Source organism: Ctenocephalides felis, unplaced genomic scaffold (genome assembly GCF_003426905.1).
Source record: "Ctenocephalides felis isolate EL2017-DRISC unplaced genomic scaffold, ASM342690v1 CF-g0.4_SCAFFOLD_03573, whole genome shotgun sequence".
In the NCBI taxonomy this organism is placed as follows: Eukaryota; Metazoa; Arthropoda; class Insecta; order Siphonaptera; family Pulicidae; genus Ctenocephalides; species Ctenocephalides felis.
This window is the reverse complement of record NW_020539727.1, coordinates 14,879,361-14,902,095: the sequence shown is the minus strand read 5'-3', so window position 1 is coordinate 14,902,095 and position 22,735 is coordinate 14,879,361. Positions and strand designations below refer to the sequence as shown.

At 26.9% G+C, this 22,735-nt stretch overlaps 2 protein-coding genes across 2 annotated transcripts in view; one reads left to right on the top strand and one right to left on the bottom strand.

The window, feature by feature from the left end:
* On the top strand, positions 1-17,699 carry LOC113389600 (peroxisomal membrane protein PEX14-like). Its single transcript, XM_026626620.1, has 6 exons — positions 1-183; positions 2,915-4,011; positions 12,981-13,534; positions 15,274-15,633; positions 16,003-16,077; positions 17,563-17,699. The coding sequence occupies exons 1-6, from the start codon at positions 1-3 to the stop codon at positions 17,697-17,699; spliced, it is 2,406 nt and encodes an 801-aa protein (XP_026482405.1).
* A 2,594-nt stretch (positions 17,700-20,293) lies between these two features.
* LOC113389599 overlaps positions 20,294-22,735 on the bottom strand; it is a 4,930-nt gene continuing 2,488 nt past the window's right edge. The window contains exons 2-3 of the mRNA XM_026626619.1: positions 20,627-20,800; positions 20,294-20,551 (exon numbers count right to left, since the gene is read on the bottom strand). Of these exons, the coding sequence (XP_026482404.1) occupies positions 20,294-20,551; positions 20,627-20,800 (432 nt within the window). The remainder of the gene's footprint in view (positions 20,552-20,626; positions 20,801-22,735) is intronic.

Genomic DNA, 22,735 nt, shown 5'->3' with positions numbered 1-22,735 from the left:
ATGTCAGTAAACTCCACGAAGATTGATAAGTTCGATAATCCTGTGGGATTGGTTGGCCATCATCGACTCTGTGATAAATTGAATAAGGATGATTATAAATTGATGTTCTGGACAGGAGAGACAGGAATGGTGGTGCTGATTTGCTGGATGTTGATGGTGGTGCCAAGAGTAATGGTGGTGATCGTAAAAAAAGTTTTGGAGGTTCCACTGGCAAGACGAGCCAGTGCTCGTCGAAGATATTCGAGAATTTTAATAGGAATCTTATACAGTCGATTAAGGTAGAGTAAATATATCATCATTAGGGTGGTCGTTAATATGGATATATTTGAATTTCTTTGCTCCCAAGAGCTCAAATGGTTCCAAATTGATGAAAAATAAGTCTCTGAAAGTTTTAGCTTTTAATATTGTCTTTTAGGTAGTGCGCAATTCAATCAAAGTTTTGTATGGAAGAAGCATGAGAATATTTTCTCAAAATTTCGAGAATGTTCTTTACATATAACTTAGCGAACAAATGAATGAATTTTATTCAAAATTCGACGCTCTACAAAAGAAATTACAAAAAACCTGTTTTGTAGAGCGTCGAATTTTCAATAAAAATGGTGTATGGCATCGTGCCTTAAGGCAAATTGCTGGAACTTTCATGAAATATTCGAGAAATTTTAAATGTTCTCAAATATATTATTACAAATACTGTAACTTTCATTATTTTTGCATTATCTTGTTACAACTGAGCAAATCAAATGCAAATCATAAATCAATTATTACATTAACAATAGTCATTTCATTTCTAATTCAAAAAAAATAGTTGCCTATAATTTACACAAAATAGAAAAAGTGCTCCCGTATACTCACAGTCTGAACGCATTTGCAAATAATTCTGTGCGACATTTCACCTATACTGTGCTTAGCTTGGCGGCATTTTCACATTTTTCAATAGTGCCCCAGTACATAAACAGTCTAAACGCACTCAGGTAAACATTTGTACCATAGTGGCGCTTAGACTGTGCTTAGCCTGGGTGATTTTTTAAGTTTTTAATCCAAAATTACCTGTGATAGCAGACTTTTAGCACTTGTGGTTTTGATTGCCATTTATTACTGATAATTTGAGTGTCTAAAAATAATTATTTTGCTGCAAAATTAATTTTGATGCCATGATAAATAAATATTTTGCGATACAAATATTTTTAAGTGTCATAATATTTGAGTTCACAAATGCTATCACAGATAGTGCAAAAAATTACTTAATACCATATGTTGATAATAAAATATATAAAACTTTGACAAAAATATATATAGACTATCTAAAAGTTAATACTAAGACTTGAAACTTTCTGAGAATTTTCTTTTACCAATTTGGAAGCATTTGAGCCCTTGGGAGCAAAGAAATTTTAAAATATCCATATTAAGGACCACCCTAATATAATATAATTTGGCATGTATTTTTATTTTTATTTGTGTTATTTATTTTATCGTTATTTAATTTTTGATCTGTTCAATATGTTGGTGTAATAAATTTTGTTTAGTTGTTGCATTGTTTTATTCTTTAGTATAAGGGTGTCCCAGAACTCAACGTCAGTTTAAATCGGAGATAAAAAACAATATCTCACGTTGTTTGAAAATTATGAGGTTTTAAGTGCAAACAAGAGCTTTGGTAAAATTATGACAAATTTTCTTTTATTGTGGTCAATTATCATTATTTGGGTTCATTTAAACTTTAGAACCATAACCGTGAATAACATTTCTAGGTCCAAAATATTGACAAAATTGTACCAAGTTTTCAAGAATTGAGAATGACTTTTTGTTGGACTATGAATTTTCAAACTTGTTTGCATTTGAAATGCAGTTTTTTTTCTTGAGTTCTGAGACACCATGTGTATTGAATAACTCATTTATATAACATAAATTAATTTTTTAGAAATTTTTAGTGACTTTTTCAATTTTGCACTTATTTTAGATAATAAAGGCATAACTTCACCAAAGCCGGTCGGTTGCACTTAAAAGCTCTTAATTTTAATTATTATCTAAATTTAATTTTCTATGACGTTTCAACTTGACGTTGAGTTCCTGGACACCCTGTATATTGAATAACTCACTTATATAATTTAATAACTTCCAATAACGTCATCGAATCCTTCGGTTGCATTTAAAAGCTCTTAATTTTAATTATTTCCTAATTTTTTTTCATGATAGCTTTAACTTGACGTTGAGTTCTGGGTCAGTCTAGATACTAAATAATTTATTTTTATAATATAATTTATTTTTTTAAAAATTTTAGTTGCACTTTTAGATTATAAAGACACAACTTTACCAAAACTTTCGGTTGCACTTAAAAGCTATTAATTTTATTTATTTTTTAATTTATTTTTCCATGATATTTTCAACTTGACGTTGAGTTCTGGGACACCCTTTATATTAAATAACTCATTTATATATTTTAATTTAGTTTTTTTAGCGATTTATTGTGATTTTTTTAATATTCCACCAAACAACTTTACCAAAGCTCTGGGGTGCACTCCGAAGCTCTTAATTTTAACTATTTCCTAAATTTAATTTTTTACAATAGCTCTAACTTGACGTTGAGTTCTGGGACACCTAATAGTTGCACTTATTTTAGATAATAAAGGCACAAATTGATTGCTGAAAAGCCGATGAAATTTGCTTTATCGTTTTGAATAGTCAAATTTGCTTTAATGGTTTTGGATAAAAAAAATCAGTGAAACTAGTAGTGCATGGCTTCGTGCCTTAAGGCAAATTGCTGGAACTTACCTTACCGTATTTCAATATTTATGTACCGTATCTTAAGTTTGTTTTGTGTAGTTAGTAGTTTATCCTGAGTTCTACATTTAAGTTAGAAGAAATTACAAGGCATGCTCACAATGATATATATCTTTTACCAAGCCATCTATGATTCCAGTCTGAAAACCCGAAAGCCGGTCCAAGATTATGCTCTCTCCGAATCCAAGACGGAAGTCCCAACGTCATTTTGAACAAATCCGAAAACAACATGGCACCAGTCTTATACACCAGAAGAAAACTAGATTTGGAAAACGAAGTCATATCTTCCAGTAAACATCAAAATCCCTCAAACACCAAACTCACCCTCCGAGATTTGATGGAAATCAACCGAAAACTATTGGCAGTTGGTCAAAATCAGGAGCAAGAGGATAAGGTGAGGTTGTTCCGGAACAAATTGGATGATGATAAATTAGGTGATCAGCAAGAAGGTGTTAGACAAGATCCTTGTGGTGAGAGTAGTGCTGGTAAAAATGATAAGAGAACGTTGGGTGATTATAGTGGTGAAGGTTATAGTGACAGGTGTATGGTGTACCAGGATAGCAACTACAATAAATCTGACCAGGACACTGGTAAAACTTTTGGTCACTACGATCCAAACAAGTACGATGATAATTTAGGGCAAAACAACTGGAGCATCAGTGGCCCAGCTATTTACAACACCACAAACCGCGACTCAGGAATCAACTTATCAGACGACGTCGACACAAATCACGCTGAAGAATCCATCAACCATCCAGAAAACTTCAACAACAACCAAATAGACAAACTAAACTCCAGCACAGGTGACAACACAAGCCAATCTCTAGAATCAAGTTCCATGTCAAGTGCAGAAATTCGAGAAAGTGCCCAACTTTTACGCCAACAACTCCACAGAGTCGCAGAATGGGTCAACGCCAATGCCAACATGGATAATGCAAATTGCACAGACAGTGATAGTGGTTCCCATAAAAATAGATCTAAAGCCAGTTATAAATCCCACAGAATGTCCCTGGATAGTGTGGATTTGTACAGGAACCTGGACTATAACCAGAGAATTAGGTTGCATCAAGCCAACGACGATAAAGATGGTACCAGAAACAAGGTGCCGGAGCAAGAAAACGTTTGCAATGGTAATATTAGTGAGGAGAAAGAAATGACTGATTTAGAGCAGATGGAGTATAATGTGAAGCAGTTTTTGTTGAGGCAGAATGAGTGGTCGGTTTGTAATAGTCATATGTAATTTAGATAAAGGATAAACGTTTTATTTATTATTTTACTAAGGAGCGAGCAAGATGATTTTAAAGTTTGTGCATACGCTATTTTGTACAGTTATTAATTGTATGTGATCTTTTATATAGAACTTTGTCCATTGTATACATTTCTGTAAACATGTGCACTCCTTTCTGGAAAGTTGCACTCGCTTTATAAAGTTGCACTCTTTTCTAGAAAGTTTTCTCCCTTTCTGAAAATACGCACTGTTCTGTGAAAGTTATACTTTTTGTGGAAAGTTGAACTTTTTGTGAAAGGTGCTCTATTTTCTGGATAGTTGCACTTTCTTCTGAAAGTTGCACTCTCTTTTGGAAAGTTGAACTCCCTTCTGGAAAGTTGCACTCACTTCTGAAAAGTTGCGCTTTTTTCTTGGAAAGCCACACCCCTTTCTGAAAAATTGCACTTATTTCTGGGAAGTTGCGCTCCTTTCTGGAAAGTTGCATTCCTTTCTGGAAAGTTGCATTTCCTTCTGGAAAGTTGCACTCCTTATATACATTTTTGCAAACTTGTACACGTTGCTAGTTTGTGGAAAGTCCTTTCTCCTTGTATACATTTCTGCAAATTTATACACGTTGCTAGAAAGTTGCACCCCTTTCTGAAAAGTTGCACTCCTTTCTGGAAAGTCGTACCCCTTTTCTAATTTTTCTGGAAAGTCGTACCCCTTTCTGGAAAGTTGCACTCTTTTCTAGAAAGTTGCATCATTTTCTGGAAAATTGCACCCCTTTCTGAAAAGTTGCACTTGTTTCTCGAAAGTTGCACACCTTCCTGAAAAGTTGCACTCTTTTCTAGAAAGTTGTATTTCCTTCTGGAAAGTAGCATTCTCTTTTGGACAGTTGCACTCCCTTCTGGAAAGTTGCATTCCTTTTTGGAAAGTTGCACTCCTTTCTGGAAACTTGTACTCTTTTGTGGAAAGTTGCATTCCTTTCCAAAAGTTGCACTATTTTATAGAAAGTTGTATTTTTTCTGGAAATTTGCACTCCTTTCTGGAAAGTTGCATTCTTTTGTGGAAAGTTGCATTCTCCTCTGGAAAGTTGCCCTTATTTCCGAATAGTTGCACTCCTTTCTGAAAAGTATCACTCATTTTTAAAAATTTGCTCTCCTTTCTGGAAATTTGGGATCCTTTCTAGAAAGATGCTTTTCTTTCTCGAAAGTTGCACTATCTGGTGAATTCTAGACTTATCTTATGAATTCTTGACTTATCTGGTGAATTCTTGACTTATCTGGTGAATTCTAGACTTATCTGGTGAATTCTAGACTTATCTGGTGAATTGTAGACTTATCTGGTGAATTCTAGACTTATCTTATGAATTCTTGACTTATCTTATGAATTCTTGACTTATCTGGCGAATTCTAGACTCATCTGGTGAATTCTAGACTTATCTAGTGAATTCTAGACTTATCCGGCGAATTCTAGACTTATCTGGTGAATTCTAGACTTAGCTGGTGAATTCTAGACTTATCTGGTTTATTCTAGACTTATCTGGTGAATTCTAGACTTATCTGGTGAATTCTAGACTTATCTTATGAATTGTAGGCTTATCTGGTGAATTCTAGACTTATCTGGTTTATTCTAGACTTGGCTGGCAAATTGTAGACTTATCTGTTGCAGACTTCGCTGAGAAATTTCAGTATTATCTAGCACATTTTAACAATATCTGGCAAACTATAGTCTAGTTGCACATACTTGGCAAAAATTTTATCATTTTCTGTGCATCTGGTAGATTCTATATTTTGTTATCCATTTGTGCATTTTGCAATTTATACTTACCAGAAAAACCTTGCTTGCTCCTAAATTTAGTCACACTTAAAAAATTAGACTATTAAAATTACTCATCCGTATTTATATTTTTTACTTAACAAATTATATTTACCATCACCAATCTTCTAATTGTGATCATATTGTCACTCTAAATATTAAGTTCATCATTAGTTAATATTTATTTATTAGTTTAATTAAATTTAAAGACTAGAAAACTAGAAATTCTAGGTGTTCAAGAAATCCGACAAATGTTTCTTCCGGTGTGCCGTTTCTATTATAAATAGTTAGGATATTTTAATTCTTGGATTTCATCTTGATTTCAACATTATCTTTACTGTATTAGATAATTTATATTAATAATAAAACTAGCAATAATCTCTCAACGAAAATTAGGCGAGACAGAAAAACGTGTAATCATAAAATTCATATAATTTTACAAATGGGAGTTCCTCAGGGTTGCTTGTAAGGGTCAACTTGGAAAGAATGGAAGCTTTTGAATATTATAGGCCTATGGAATAATTATAATTTTTATATTAAATTCAGAAAAATATTTTTCAATGTTTTTGAGATATGGTCTAGTGGTTAAGGCTACGGTACCAATATTTTATAACGTATTTACAATCATTAATTTGTTACCTACATTTTTCAAACAAATGTTGATATTTGAAGGAAATCTGCAGGTACATATATTATATTTGCAGTGGATATTGATGTAACTTGGAAATTAGATATTTTATGAATAATGTAGTATTTCATAGGACTCTAATATTTTAAGGATTTTGATTAGGTGAAGTTTTATTTAAAATTCCAGACAAGTAAACCTCAGGTTGTCCTTAGTAATTTGGAATAATAAATTCAGAAGCAATATAACTATTCGGATACCAAATTTATCCATCATTTTTTTAAATAAAAATATAAACGTTTATGATTTATTTAGTAAAATTTTTATCGTATCAAAATTTATGATATAATAATATATCATATTATATAAATATTATTATCATATAGAGCTTGTTTTAGCCTTTAGTGATTTTAATGGAATGTAAAACGATACATATTTTATTTAAAAAAATAATAGCAAAAGGTATTTTGATAAATATACTAAAGGGCAGTATAATTTTCTAAAAATTTAATTATTCAGTACTAAATAAAAATTTAAATTAACCAATTAAATTTATTTATAAAAAACTGTGTATCCATAGCTTTTTATCCACAACAATTTTATTCTAAAATGAATTCTATAAAATATCACGCATATCATAAATATAAGAATATATTTTTCAACCATAGACATTTGTACCAAAATTATTTTTTAAAAATCACCAAAAACAAATATTTGTCGGAAAAAAATTTAAATTTGACTTTTGAAACCATTTTGGAAATAAATTAAATTTTGGACTTAGGTCAGCTTGATGATGAAGTGATAAAAATTGATATAAATTTATCATAAATAATTAATTTAAATTCATTTTTTTATTATTCTGACAAATATTTGTTCCTGTCCACCCTGCTATTATTTTACAAAATAAGGCTAATTTTTTTAAAAACAAATATCATTAATGATCGTTGTTGAAGGATATAAATAATAATAGTGATGTGTATAGAATATTTTCTATAGTATTTTTACATAAGGATTTTTTATAAAACACTTGACACAAAAAATAACTCTGAATGGATAAATAATATTCTAATCTAATAATTCTATTTAATGCACTATTCTATTATTAATTCTATTTAATGTAGCTTTTGTAGCTTTACAGAGAGATCATAATATATATATATATATATATATATATATATATATATATAACTAAAATCCTCCTGTTTTATATATATAACTAAAATCCTCCTGTTTTCAAATTTACTTTGCGTTTCTTACGTAATTGGTCTTATTATTTTATTTTTTACGTAACAAATTTAAATATTTTGTTCAAATAATGTTTTCCTGAAACGCAATACATATATTTAAAACATTTTTACGAAACATTTGTACGAAAACGAGACATTTACTATAACAAACTCAAATTCAAATGCTTCTATACAAAAATTGTATACAAAATCAATTGTAATGACTGCGCTACATCTTGTATAGGTTCAACAGAAGAAAAATTGAAAAATTGATATAATAGTGACACTTCAGTAAACACATACACTTCCAAAATTTATTTACTGATGTTAAATAATTAAATAAATTTATAAAATACTAAAAATAATCATTAATTTTTTTTTATTCATTAAATTTGATTTCTTATCAACAATTTTACATGCATATAAATAAATTTTGATACACGATTCAGTGTTTAAATATTCATTTTTTACCAAGTTAATTTTTAAACACCTTAATTGCGATGTCGGTCATATACGTCTGACATATGCAATTTAGTAGGAGAAAAAAAATATGAATTAAAAATTGTGATTTTCCAGGAATTTTGACATAAAAATGTTTTGTTTATACTTGTTATCTTGTTACATTTTTTGATACATTTCTTGATACATTTTTAACTTTGGCATTTTATTAATGGTATTTTATTTTTTATAAATTTATATATATATATATATATATAAATATATATATATATATATATATATATATATATATATATATATGAAATATGATCTCTCTAATAACTAATGCTTTATGCTAAAACGCTACAAAAACTAATCACAAATTTTAAGCAATTTTTAAATTAAATTAGTTTAAACTAATAATATGCTTTCAAAATTATTTAAATTATATTATATTGTAAAAATCAAATCCAGTAATTTTTTATCACATTTTCATTTCGTTTAGTATAAAAAAATAAATTTGCGAGATATGTTCAAAAATGAATTTTAATTGTTTTTTACAATTTATTTAAATAAGAGAAAAAAAATAAAAATTAATTTGTTAAGTACATTTTGTAATATTTATAAAACAAAGTTAAGTTAGATTTTTTTAAATTTTAGTCTTTTTTTATATTTTGTCAATTATTTGTTTATACTTCATTAGTCAGACATTGTCTGATGCAATTTATTCACAATGAATATTGAAAAAAAATATTTTCTAATAGTTATAGTTGTGATAAATTTATATTACAATTTATTGAACATAGCTCGTATTTATTTTAAATTTAAAAAAAATCATATTTAACTAGTCCTCCCTATTACAAGACTTTGTAAAATAGTTTGTCGTCGAAAATATTCTTCCAAAGAGCTTTTCTAGTTTAGATGTTATTTAAAATAAAAATATTAATTATTTGCGTTGCTTTTGTTTAATAGATATGTATACGTACATTTAGCAATTTTAGCAATATTTTTAAACTGCAAAAATATATTTAAAAAAATATTTGCAAAGTTTATTTTTTCTAGCTGTATATCAGAACTCTGTGTGTATATATGTAAAAACAAATCATTAGTTAATCTACAAACAAAACTGTTCTTCAGTACTGAATTATTTTTAAAATAATAAATTATAATTTGATCAAAAATTCATGACACTTAAAACATTTTAACAAATATTAAAGAACAGTTATTAATAATTATTGGTCAATAATAAATTAATAAAATCTTCTGTAAGTTGCATCGTTTAGCAAAAAAAATCAATAGTGTATATAAAAATTACTTTAAATATGGTTTTCTATATAGTTTTAATAACCCTAGGAACTTTAAAGCAAAATTTCTCGGAAGTTTTAAATAATATTTAATTAGAAAGTATAGTTATCGTATATCATTTTATATATAACCTCTATGGACACTATTATTTTTTCATTTATTTTGATCTCATGGAACAAACTTTTATTTTTTCTTCTTTTACAATTCTTCAAAATTGATAAAAACGTCGCCTTTTTTATGAAATATAAATTTTCCAACTTTTTATTCTATTATAAAAATGATTTTTTGACTAGTAATAAATTATATCTTCGATAATATTGATGTCGTTGAAAAATCACAGTAATAGGTTTTGTTTTAAATTAAAAATCTTGTCTTAAAAATACTAAAAGGTTAATACATTTTGACTTTATTTGTTTGTTCAAATTTTAGAAAAAATAAGTATTGATATAATATATATCAAATAGTTAAAAATCATTACTGCCATATAAAATTTTGGGATTATGTTTTTCATAAATTTATATTATATTTTAATATTTGATTTACATATTAAACAATTTAATTTAAAGTAAAACATTAAAATGTTCTAAACTTTTATCACTTTATCATTTTTTGACTAATAAATTCTATCTTCATTAAAAAGTTTAAATTAAAAATCTTGTCGAAAAATCTTGTCTGAAAAATTATTAATGCTACAAAACTTTGCGATTTTTTTTCATAAATTTATTAAATAAATAAATTAATTATAACATTTGTTTTACATTTTAACTAATTTAATTCGCGTTAGTAAAATTACTTTATTTTCACACACATATTTATGAAAGTATAATATTACTTAATTCAAGTACTGAAAAATTAATTGCCTTGTATATAAAATTATTAAATTATTATTACATTAATAAATTATTATTATTAATAACTTGTTATTTATCATATTATTATTAATAATTATCATTAATTAATTATTTATTATATTATTATTAATTATTATTATTAAATTATTAAAATATCATTAAAAAAAATTAAAATATTATTATAAAAAAATTAAATCAATATTCATATCATTATTTTTTATAAGACGATGCAATTTACAATAAAATAAATTTATCAATACTAAATTAATTTAAAATTAAATAAATAATTATTATTATTTGATTTCTTCGCTCGCTTTCCAGCTCAAAAAAGCTTCTCTCAGTATTTTAGTTTATAAGAAAAAGCAATGTTATTATTATAATTATTATAATGAATAATATAATTATGTAATAATTGATGTTCGATGTGATATGTACCATATATAAATATAAATTTATATTTAAATTGAAACTTTCAAACGATTTGTGTATAAATCGATCGTTTGTTGCTCTTCTTATATTATTGTCACTTGTTTATACATAGGATTATTTTTAATAAACTACTTCATCGCATAAGGGAAATAAAAAAGTAGTTTGATTAAATTATAATTTGAATTTTTTATTTTTTTTTTAGAAAAACGTAGTATTTTTTAAAATATATCGTAGTATTTTTCTGATAATTTTAACAGACAGTTTGTCCGAAATAACAAATTGTCTTCGTTAATTAGAGCAATAGTTAATTAATAGTAGCAGTTTTTATTACTTAAATAGTTATAAAAATATAGTAAATTTTGAATAATAATATTTACTATTATAACTGTATATTACCCTGAGGAATTTAAAAAGTTTATTTGCCAAATATAAATACAATCCCAAATACCATTTTTTTTAATTTTAAAATGCATATCACGATTTATTTGATATTACGAAATATTTACATATTAAAATTAAGACGGGACAAGTATTCCGTTTTAAAATTAATTCTAATAAATTCTTCTATATGCCTTTTAATAACGGTATGATAAAAGACAGTTTTTCACTAAACTCGTTTTTTCGAATAAAAACTAATGATTTTTAGAAGTACTATTCAGTACGATTTTGAATGTTGAAAAGTGATTATTAAAATGAGAAATTGGACAAACTGAGGTAACGAAATATATATATTATATATATATATATATATATATATATATAAATCCTAACATTTTACTACTGAAATCTAAAATTGATAATTAAATATAATATTACCAGATTGCTACACTGATTTTTATAATTTCTTTTTTATAAATATGGGAAATACTTCTAAATTAGTTATTACTTCGTTTTAATATTTACTATCATAATTTTTAAAATAATCTTTTAATATTTGAAGAAAATAATTTAGTTTTCAGACAACTCAGATAAAATATTGAATAACGAGAAATCGTTTTCCTTTGAAATTTAAGTTTTTCTGCAGTGTTTTATACAACAAAATTTTGTTTGAAACAAAAAAACACTTTCTCATATTATTATAAATATTTTACCATCACAAGTACCCCAAAAATAAAAAATATATAACATCAAGTTTTAGAACATTATTTTTACAGACATTTTGTGTTTTAAAATTTGAATTTGAATTTTAAATTTAAGTTTTTATGCAGTTTTATGTACAACGAAATTTAATTATTTTTTTTATATATATTCTACTTATTTCACAATCACCAATACCTCATAAATAAAATTTTAATGTACATAACATCAAGTAAAATAAATTTTTAGAACATAATTATTTTCACAGATTTGTTTTGTGCTTCAAAATAATATACTTTATATTTTTGTTAATAATTTTATTTATATTTATTTTATTGTACTTATATTGTACGTCTGGGAAATTCATTTTCTTCTAAAAACTTTATTTTTTTGTTAAGGTTATTTTCTTCAAGATTTTATTCAGAGGTTATTTCAAATGACAAAAGATATATAATAATTTAACAAAAAGATTATTTCTTTGGACTTAATTATTAATTAATAAAAAAAAAACAAATCTAGATAAATTTTTTTGTTAGTAAATATTGCAAGCATTTCAAGTTTTTTGGTTAATTTTTAGTTCAAATACATTTTTTTACAAAAAATACTAACAGCATATAATAAACAAATGTTTCTAATCGACGTATAATAATTCTAAAAACAATTGAAAAATTAACCGAAATATGCAACAATATTGGAACAATTTCCAATTATTTATTTCTTTATACATTATTATTATTATCATTATTCTTTAATTTTCATGTATTTAAACGAAATATAATTAAACTGTTTTTGAATTAATTGTAGAACAATTCGCAATTTGTTGAATCTTGTTATATCGTTTTTTTTTCATAATGTCATTAAAATGTGAGTTTGTTTTTCTTCCTCATTTGAATTTGTTTAAATGATGACACACATAAAGTGTCTAAATGAACAAAGAATCCAAAAATGAATATAAAACAAAAATGTTTGTTTTCAACCATTTCTTTATTTATTTAAATAAATATAAATATAATATAAATATTTACTGTGATTGAATTTGTCTTTATTTATTTACTGTGAAGAAATGGTTTTTTGAAAAACTTTTGTTTTTTATTACTTTTTGGATTATTTGTTCGAAGCTTTACAAAATATTTACAAATCCAAGTCTATATATATGTATATATATATACAAATATATAATTATAACTTAGAGAATATAATTTTCTAAAGTTCTTTATTTTATTTTCCAGATCAAAAATGAACCACACAGGCCTGATATTAGTAGTGATCACAATTTATCAAATTTTGGTCCAAGGAGCACCAAGTGACCCCAAAATTAGCACTGATTTGAGATTAAGTGAAGATCACATTTCACAAATATCCAAACAACAAATTGAGGAAATAAAAAATTTGCGAAAGCAATTTGAAGAAAACTTGGTAAAGAGTCAAAACCAGAAAGTACCAGAATTAAAAAATGATAAAAATTTAAAAAAAACTAATATTTTCGACACTAAAGTTGCAATTTTGGATGCCCAAAATGCTGATTTATCAAATAAATATTTAGAGTTCGATTTGGAGCTTCAGAATAACCAAACAGAAGTCGAGGATCAGATTTTTGAGGATTCTACAGGAAATTCTACAGAAAATCCAAATTCTTCAAAGTTCATTCTGTTGAACAAAGATCGTCTGCAGCAGAAGAAGGATAAAATTAATTATTTCATCGATAAGTATGTTTTGCATCTTAATGTCACCACTACTAGTTCCACGACGACGACACAAGGCACTACTTCTGGTACAACAACAGGTAAGAGAAAAAAATCTGCAGCTAGTGGTGTATGGCATCGTGCCTTAAGGCAAATTGCTGAAACTTCCCGTACCGTAATGAAATATTCGAGAAACTTTAAACGATTTCAAATATATTATTACAAATCCTCTGTAACTTTCATTATTTTTGCTATCTTGTTACATCTGAGCAAATCAAATGTAAATCATAAATCAATTTATCTTCAGAATATTAACAATCGTCATTTCATTTCGAATTCAATTTAAAAAAAAAAATAGTTGCCTAATTTACACTGAATTGAAAAAGTCACAGTCCAAACGCATTTGCAAATAATTCCGTGCGACATTCTCACTAATACTGTGCTTAGCTTGGCGGCACATTTACATTTTTCAACAGTTTTCACAAAATTGGAAAAGTGCTCCAGTGCATAATCAGTCTAAACGCGCTTGGGTAAACATTTGTACCAGAGCGGCGCTTAGACTGTGCTTAGCCTGGGTGATTTTTTGAATTTCTGATCCAAAATTACAAAAATATTTCATGGAAAATAAAAAAAGGTGTAATAATTTTTTATCTATGCCGATTTCCTTGTTGATATCGGTACGCATACAACGTTGATGCCGTTACGCATAACGACAGATTTCTATTCACATACACGACGACTAATCACAATCGACCCGTATAGAAATGATTTCATCGTTGGCAAAGTTTCATGAAATTCGTCAAAATATATTTTATCAACATTTTTTACAAAGTTTACTTAGAACTTTACCAAAAACTAACTAATTTACGAAGTACGTCTTAAGTTTGTCTTAATTCTTATGATCAAACCGCCATTCACAAGCCTACAATATTTTATGAAGCAAGTTTAGACCATGAAGTTATATCAGTATGCAAAGTTTCATGAAATTCGTCAAAATAAATTTTATCAACGAATCATTTATAAACTGTGTCTATTAATATTTTTTTTATCCAGCTTAAGGGGCACAACTAGTGTAACCGCCTAAAAAAAAAGTGATTTTTGGGAATTTATATTAAAAAAACTACTTTATCAATCATTTCAAAATTTTAGGGATATATTTATACATGTTTTAAGAATACATAGTAAAATTTTTGAAGAAAAAAATTAAATATTTTTTTAATTATCGTCGATCTCCAACGGCGCGACAAAAAAGAGGCCCTTAACTGCAGCAGTGCCGGCCTTCTACGTGGATGAAATTAAAAAAAAAAAAAATCTTGTTGAACTAGATAATATTGTCTGTAAAATGAACTACGATAAAGAAAATAAATAAAAAATTGATAAAATGGCGGCGTTTTTTAAAAAAAAGTCGAATTTTACCCAAACTTCTGGTCGTTTTTCGACTGCCAAAATTCGATTTTTGATCCGATCAAAAAATCGATAGTTCATTTTACGGAGAACTATATATAGAACATGTAAAAAAAAATGATAATGATCGCATGATTTGTTTTTGAGTAATCGCTGCAGCAAATTCGGAAAATGCTGTTTCGAGAAAAACGCGCTTAAAGATTAAATGATCGTTGTACTCTATACTATATATATACTTTTTAAATGGCTGTAACTCAAAAACTATTTGAGATATCGATTTGAAATTTTTATATATTATTTTTAAAGGTGTAATCTGCCGAAATATGAAAAAAAACAAAAATCGATTTTTCCGAAATTTTACACTAGTTGTGCCCCTTAAAAAATTGTAGTCAAACTTGATCACTTATAAACTGTACCTACTATCTTTTTATCCTAGGTACGACAACCACCACAACCACGACCACAACAACCACAACCCCAAGTAGTATGACAACTGGTGGTGTAACAGATCCTGCAACAGAGATGGTAACAAACCAGCCAACCCAGATGCCTCCTGATCCCACGCAACCACCACCAACAGATCCTCCAGTAACCCAACCACCAGCACCGACAGATCCTCCAGTAACCCAACCACAACCACCAACAGATCCTCCGGTGACCCAACCACCGCCACCAACAGATCCTCCGGTGACCCAACCTCCGGTAACTCAACCACCGCCAACACAGCCTCCAGTTACTGATCCTCCTGTGACCCAACCACCAGTGACTGAGGATCCTGGCCCTGATCCTGGACCAGGTAGTAATAGACATATGTTTTACAACAGGCCGATGTTATGGCAAGGCCATGTTACCATACATTATGCTACTGCATCATACTGAATACTGTCAAAATGTCATGTATTTTGTTTGCATTCGAGCGTTTTACACATAAACTGCAACGTTACTTGTATGTTATGAAGCTCGGTCAGAAAGACTCTGTTATCTAACATCGTTTTTTTTCGACATTTGTGCGATTTCTACGTTATGTTTTCTATCTGACTTTTGACAATGGCTTTTGACAATGTGAATGCAATTTTTTTTATAACATAACCTTGCCATAACAATGGTCTTTTATGCGGCCGAATCGGTTCAAAAGAATTTGTAGTTATATAATTTTTGTTTGCAGATTTTCCTGACTATGATGTTTTGCAACCGTCACCAAAAAAAGAAGTTGCTGGTGACCAAATGGAAATTATGAAAGGTATTATTAAAATTTAAAAATTGTTTTCAACATATTTTAACATTTTTTTTGGATATTTTTTGTCATCTTTGTGATTTCAACAATGTGGTAGCAAGAGTAAAAAAAGCTCTCTCTCAATTTGGGAATCAGTTTTATATAGAGTCCGTCAGATAACTTTTTTTTTTTTGAAAATGAAAATACATATAAACTATTGAATATTTTCTCAATCTAAATCTTTTCTATTTGAAAGTACAATCCTTCTGTTGAATAATCGAAAATAATTTCATCGAAATGACTGTCTAACTTTTAAATGGCTGGCAAAATGTTTTAAATTGCTACCAATAAAGAAAAGTTATGTGGCGGATCATTTTTTTTTTTTTTACTTGTTTTTGGATTTATTGACTCACATATTGTCTGTTGTACCTCTACTTTCAATTCCCAGAGTTTTTCTCATTTTTCACAATTCTTTACCTTTTTTCTTGGTATCAATCTTTAGAGCAGACATTCTTGGTGTTAGTCTGAAAACGTTGTAGATCGTTTGGAAACGTCTAAAACTAGCTAACAATTTTGAAAAAAATCTGAAATGCTGTAAATTGTCTTGATGTAATGTATATTATTTGGAAATGCTTTAAATTATCTACTAAATGTTTTAAATTATCTACTAAATTATCAACTGTGTGGTAATATCATTGGTAAAAGAAAGCTAGTTCATAGTTTGGGCCCAAATTTTATACTTTTTTTTGGACTTGTTTTTGAATTTATGCACTCACATATTGTCTCTTGTACCTCTACTTTCAATTCCCTGAGTTATTCTCATTTTTGCACAATTTTTTACCATTTTTCTTGGTACAAGTCTTTGGAGCAGACATTCTTGGTAGTTGTCTGAAAACGTTGTAGATCGTCTGGAAACGTCTAAAATTAGCTAAAAATTTTGAAAAAAAATCTGAAATGCTGTAAATTATTTTAGTGTATTGTGTATCATTTGAAAATGCTGTAAATTATCTTCTAAATACTTAGAATTATCTATTAAATTAACAACTGTGTGGTAAAATTATTAGTGTGAAAAAGCTAGTCCGTAGTTTGGGACTAAATTTTATACTGTTTTTAACTTGTTTTTGGATTTATGGACTCACATGTTATTTACTGTGCCTCTGCTGTCAATTCCCTGCGTTTTTGAATGTTTGCACAATTTTTACCATTTTTCTTGGTATCAATCTTTGGAGCAAACATTCTAGGTGATTGTCTAAAAACGTTGTAGATCGTCTGAAAACGTCCAAAATTGGCTGAAAATTTTGAAAAATTTTTTGAAAATATTGTCAACTCGAAAAATTGTTCATTCAGCCGTTTTAGGGTTTTAGCATACAAGATTATCTGCAAAAGTTGTAAATTATCTGAAAGTACTATAGATTGTCTGTACATATTATGGTATCAAGCCAGTTGATTTTTAACGATTTTAAAAATATATTATATTTATGTTTATTTTTATTCCATTATTTACCAGAACAGATTCGACCACGACAGACAAATCTAAGATCATTCCAATAATCGACCAACTATTTGGAAATTTATTCCAATTCCAAAAACCTGAAAAACCGCAAACTTTGCATTTGCACGAAATTATTGGAGACATAAGATGCGGTTGATAGTACAAATATAAAGTATTATTATTAAATTAAAGTATTAAAATTATTTATATAACTATTAATAAAAATACAAATTTTCAAAACCATTAAGGTTACAAATTATTAAGTTGAATTAACGAAAGTTAAATTAATTAAACAGTATACATTTTTACATTTTTTTAAAAATATTTTTGATATTTATTACAGACTAATTTTAATTAATCCAGAAATATTTTTTGTTAGTTGTATTTTATAAAATTATTTTAGTTATATAATTATTTGTGCCTGATATTGAGCTGAAAAATTGAGAATAAAATTATATAAATTGTGCTTTTTTAATGTAATTTTTCATATCAATGTTAATAATTCAAATAATTGAGTTGTATTATTTTTAATGATCATGATAAACTTCTTTAGTAAAAATTTGCATTAAAATTAGCAAAAAACCAATAAAGTTTTGTGTGTGGTGTTAAATACATTTTGAATTTAGAAGAGTTTTTTTCTTTAAATCATTAATAATCAAAATAAATAAATTACTTTGTAATTAATTAAACTAATTTCTTCATACTAATTCATAATATAAACGTTGCATTGAAACTTGTCTGGAATTATAAATAATTGAAAAAAAACTTAAAATCCAAAAAACTTAAGAATTTTATTTGAAGATAATTTTTCATATTTTTTTTTAATATAAGTAAAATAAAAGAAAAATAAAGAGACAAGTAGTGCCATATAGAGATGAATATTGTAGAGAGTTTCATTAGAGACAATAAACGACTAATTAGAGATAAGGCGTGTTAATAAAGACGAACGAGGTTAATACAACCAATATATAAATTAAAAAATTCACAAGTACATTGTTCAATATTTAACTTTATTTTTAAATTCAATATATTAACCAGAAAGTTGTATTTATTTCATTAAAAGAAAAATATGAGAATCGACCTTATAATAACATTTTTGTTTTGAATTTTTTTTAATAAACCATAACTAGTTATGAAAATCCAAAATTATCATGTTTAATATATTAGAATAATAATAGTCGAAAATCTAAAATATCAAATTTATAATATTTTTTGCCTTCAATTAGAGCCTAGAAATTTCGTCTAAAATTTCATTAAAATATTTTATATACTGAAAAAAAATTATTGTAGCTTAAATATTAAATGTAAAATATAATATTTTGTTTACTCAAACTAGATAAATTAATTATATTTAATAATTATTAAAGAAATATGAAAAAAAAATATTTTTCGTCAACCATTTCACTAAAATATTTTATATCCTGCAAAAAAATTAATGTTAATAACTTTTAATGTTATTAAATTAAATTAAAGAAATATGGAAAAAATCTTAAAATTTTTAATATTTTATTTTTCGTTAACCATATCACTATATTATATCATGAAAAAAAAACTCGACAAATTTATTATTTTTAATAATTATAAAATAAATAAATATAAGAAAATAAATAATAGAAATAAATATAAGAAAAGTTTAAAATTATAGCTGATATTTTTTGTCAAAAATGTCACTAAAATATTTTAGATTTTGAAAGAAAATTGTAACTTAAATTTTAACTGTTATCTAATTTTTTGACCAATAAAACTCTACAAATTCATTATTTTTGATAATCAGAGTAATTTAAAAAAAAACAACATAAATTTTAAATGTTACAACGTAAAAAAAAATGTTTTAAAACAACGGTTAATAAAATATTAATATTTCTCATAGAAATAAAAATATTCTCACAACTTAAATTTCTTTAAATTTAAATTTAATATTATTTAAAAATTAGATTTTAATATTATTATTACTATTTCAATCCAGTTACATGAAAAAAAATAATCCAAACCAAAAATTTATAAATAAATATTATATAATGAAGGAAGGAAAGGAGGAAACTTTTATAAATAAATTATTTTATGGTAAGAAATCAAAATCAGAATCAGTTTTTAAATATAATAGCACATTTTTATAATAGCAATAATATTTAATTATTATAAAAAATAATTTAAATTTTCTAGTCTCTAATTTTCTCTCCACAAAGCTTTTAGTTACTTCATTAAAGAGCATAATATGAAAATCCTTATTTTAAAAACATTTTTAGAACTTACCTTGACCTCAACTAGTTCAATTTTTTTTACATATTTCATTTAACAAATAAAAATAATATATATCAAAAATCTAAAATATTAAATAATTTTGCCCTTCATTTTAATTAAATACTTAACACTAGTGTTCTTGAAACAAATTGCTATAAAATATTTTATGTTCTGAAAACATTAGATAAATAAATAATAATGCATTAAATAATTTAAATTTAAAATGTCACTTATAAATTTATAAAATAAAACTCAACATCAAAATTTTCTGTAACAATTTATTTTCATTTTATTGTTTTCTGTTATAATAACAAAGATCACTTTACACTCTTCACACTTTCATCCATTCTTTCCAATTAAATACTAGATTTTATTTAAAAAAATATAAATAAATAAATAAATAAATAAATTATCTTTCGCTTAAAACTAAGTCCCAAATTCTGGTTCTCCTTTGGTGCACCAATTTTCATTTACCACTATGTACAATTTTAATCCTAAACCAGAAATCGTCTACAATTCTGTTACTTGGACGGAACCGACGACTTCTTCTGGTTTTGTGGATTTTTCGTCGAATTTTTCGATTTTGGGTTTGTCTTCTTCGGTGACTTGGTCTTTGTCGATCACATCTTTTTCGAAAGTGGTGTCTATGTCTTTTTCGATGACGTCTTCCAAAGTTTTCACCAGACTTTCGACGATGTCGACTTCTGGATCTACTACTGGTTTGGTTTCTGGTGACTCTTCTTGGGGAACTGGGACAGTCTTGACAACCTGGGTAAAAGACACATTTGAGTAAATTTGATTGATGGTGAAGGAAAAATTGAATGACAGTTTTTAATTTTATACCTGAGCATCTTCTGGTACAGACGTTTCGACAACTTTCTCGTCCACGACGACTGCTTCTTGAACTTGAGGAACTGTCTTGACAGTTTGGACAGTTTCAGGGACTACTTCTTTGACCACAACTTTTTCCACGACTTCCAAAGGCACTGTCTTGGTTAAGAAGTGTACTTTTTCCACCTAGAAATATACCAAATTAAAGATCGTTTTAGATTTGTTGGTCAACTATGGGGCAATTCTGCCGTAACAGAAATCAGTTTTCTTTTACCATCAGAAGAACCTTAAGATCTACATGCCTTCAATAAACTATCTCATGAAATAACGTTGTCAATGAATATGTCTATCTATTTGCTGTGCGATCAGGCGTATCTTATATATAAAAATGAATCGAAAAATGTGTTGATAAGCGCATAACTCAACAATGCCTGCACCAATTTGGCCAATTCTTTTTTTAAAATGTTTGTTAAAGTACAAGGATGGTTTTTACGGAGAGAAAAATGCGAATAATTGCCGGAAAAACCCTAAAAACAGCCTTATCTTTTTCTCATATAAGCGTTTTCTAACTAAAATCAAATAGTGTAATCAATTTGAGCTTTGCTGCTATTACATAAAGTTCATATTAAATTACAAGTACCCACTGTAAACTCCTTCTAAACGATTATGCGGATTTTGATAAATCTTTCTGTAGTTTGTTGAGGAAATTTTCTAGGATGTATATGATTATAAAGTACTAAGATGTATGTCATTGTTTGCATTGAAAACAAATGAAAACTAAAATCTAACTAAACCAAAAATTTCAATTTACCTATGAACCTAGACAATATTAGAATATGTATAATAAATTAATGATTATTAATAAGAAAAATTAAATGACTACATTATTATTGCCAAAAAGCAGCTGAGATGTGCCAGAAATTAAAACTAGTTTGTATTGGTATTTTGCTTTGAGCAAGTTACATGAACTTCCCGATATGTATAATAATGATTTAATCAACAAAAATAAATTAATTTATTAGTGATTAAAAGTATTCCGAGTGGATTCATTACACATAATTGAAACGAACGAACACGTTAACTTGGAGTATTTCTAAAGCAAATTTTCACAAATCAACAATTTTTATAATTGAAGCAGACCAAGTACTCTATCGTTATACCAAGTAAATCGTCTAATTTTAATTTTAACAAAAGTCAAAGAAAACTACTCCTTTTCTCAAACTTTGATGAACTTTTAAAATTAAACGACTTGTCGTAGGGCCGTAATATTTTAGTATGATCTAAAAGACTATATTACAAGAAAACGGCCCGGCCGATCTTTACCAAAAACTAATCAGGTCGATTCCAAACCAATATCAAAATAATTACATTTTTAACTAATGCTAAAAAACGGAAAAAATACTTTTATTATGAATTTTCAAAGATTATCTCCAGATAGCAAAGTCATAAGAATCAAGGTTATAGCTGGATATACATCTTTATCCCTCTACTTTCAAATGTTGTTGTGGTGAACTTTTTTAACCCCGGACCTTCATATATTACTATCTATTCTTCGATAAATTCTGGGAAATTATAACTGGGAAAATGTTATTCAACAAAAAGTCCCTTTGATCGATACCGAATTTAGGTTCTGAATTTAAATAACATAAATAAAAAATAATAAGACCTAGAAAATGTTTTATAAATACCAATGAGTATATAATTATATAAATGAGATCTTTCAGAGCACCGTGTTTGAGAAAAATATGATTTGCAAAAAAAGAGTGCTACAACGCCAAAAAGTGCATTTTCATATTAGCAGTTCAAAAAAGTTGATATTTTGAGTTTCTAGTAACACTTGAGGCCGGTTTAATAACGTATTTGTGTATAAATAAAAATACAAACAAAACTACTTACTACAATTTAATCATAATTAAATAATATTCACGTAAAACGTTCTATTAAACGTAATTGAACATCATCTGTCAAAAACGTTTGACATTTGACGTATTAGCCCGCTCCATTGTTTTATTTAAATCACGCTTCTACAAAAATGTTTAAATTAAAAACGTAAAGTTTCTACGCGATTTTGAAATAATATCTCACCTTTCCGACAACCTACTGAACTAGCACGAATTTTCA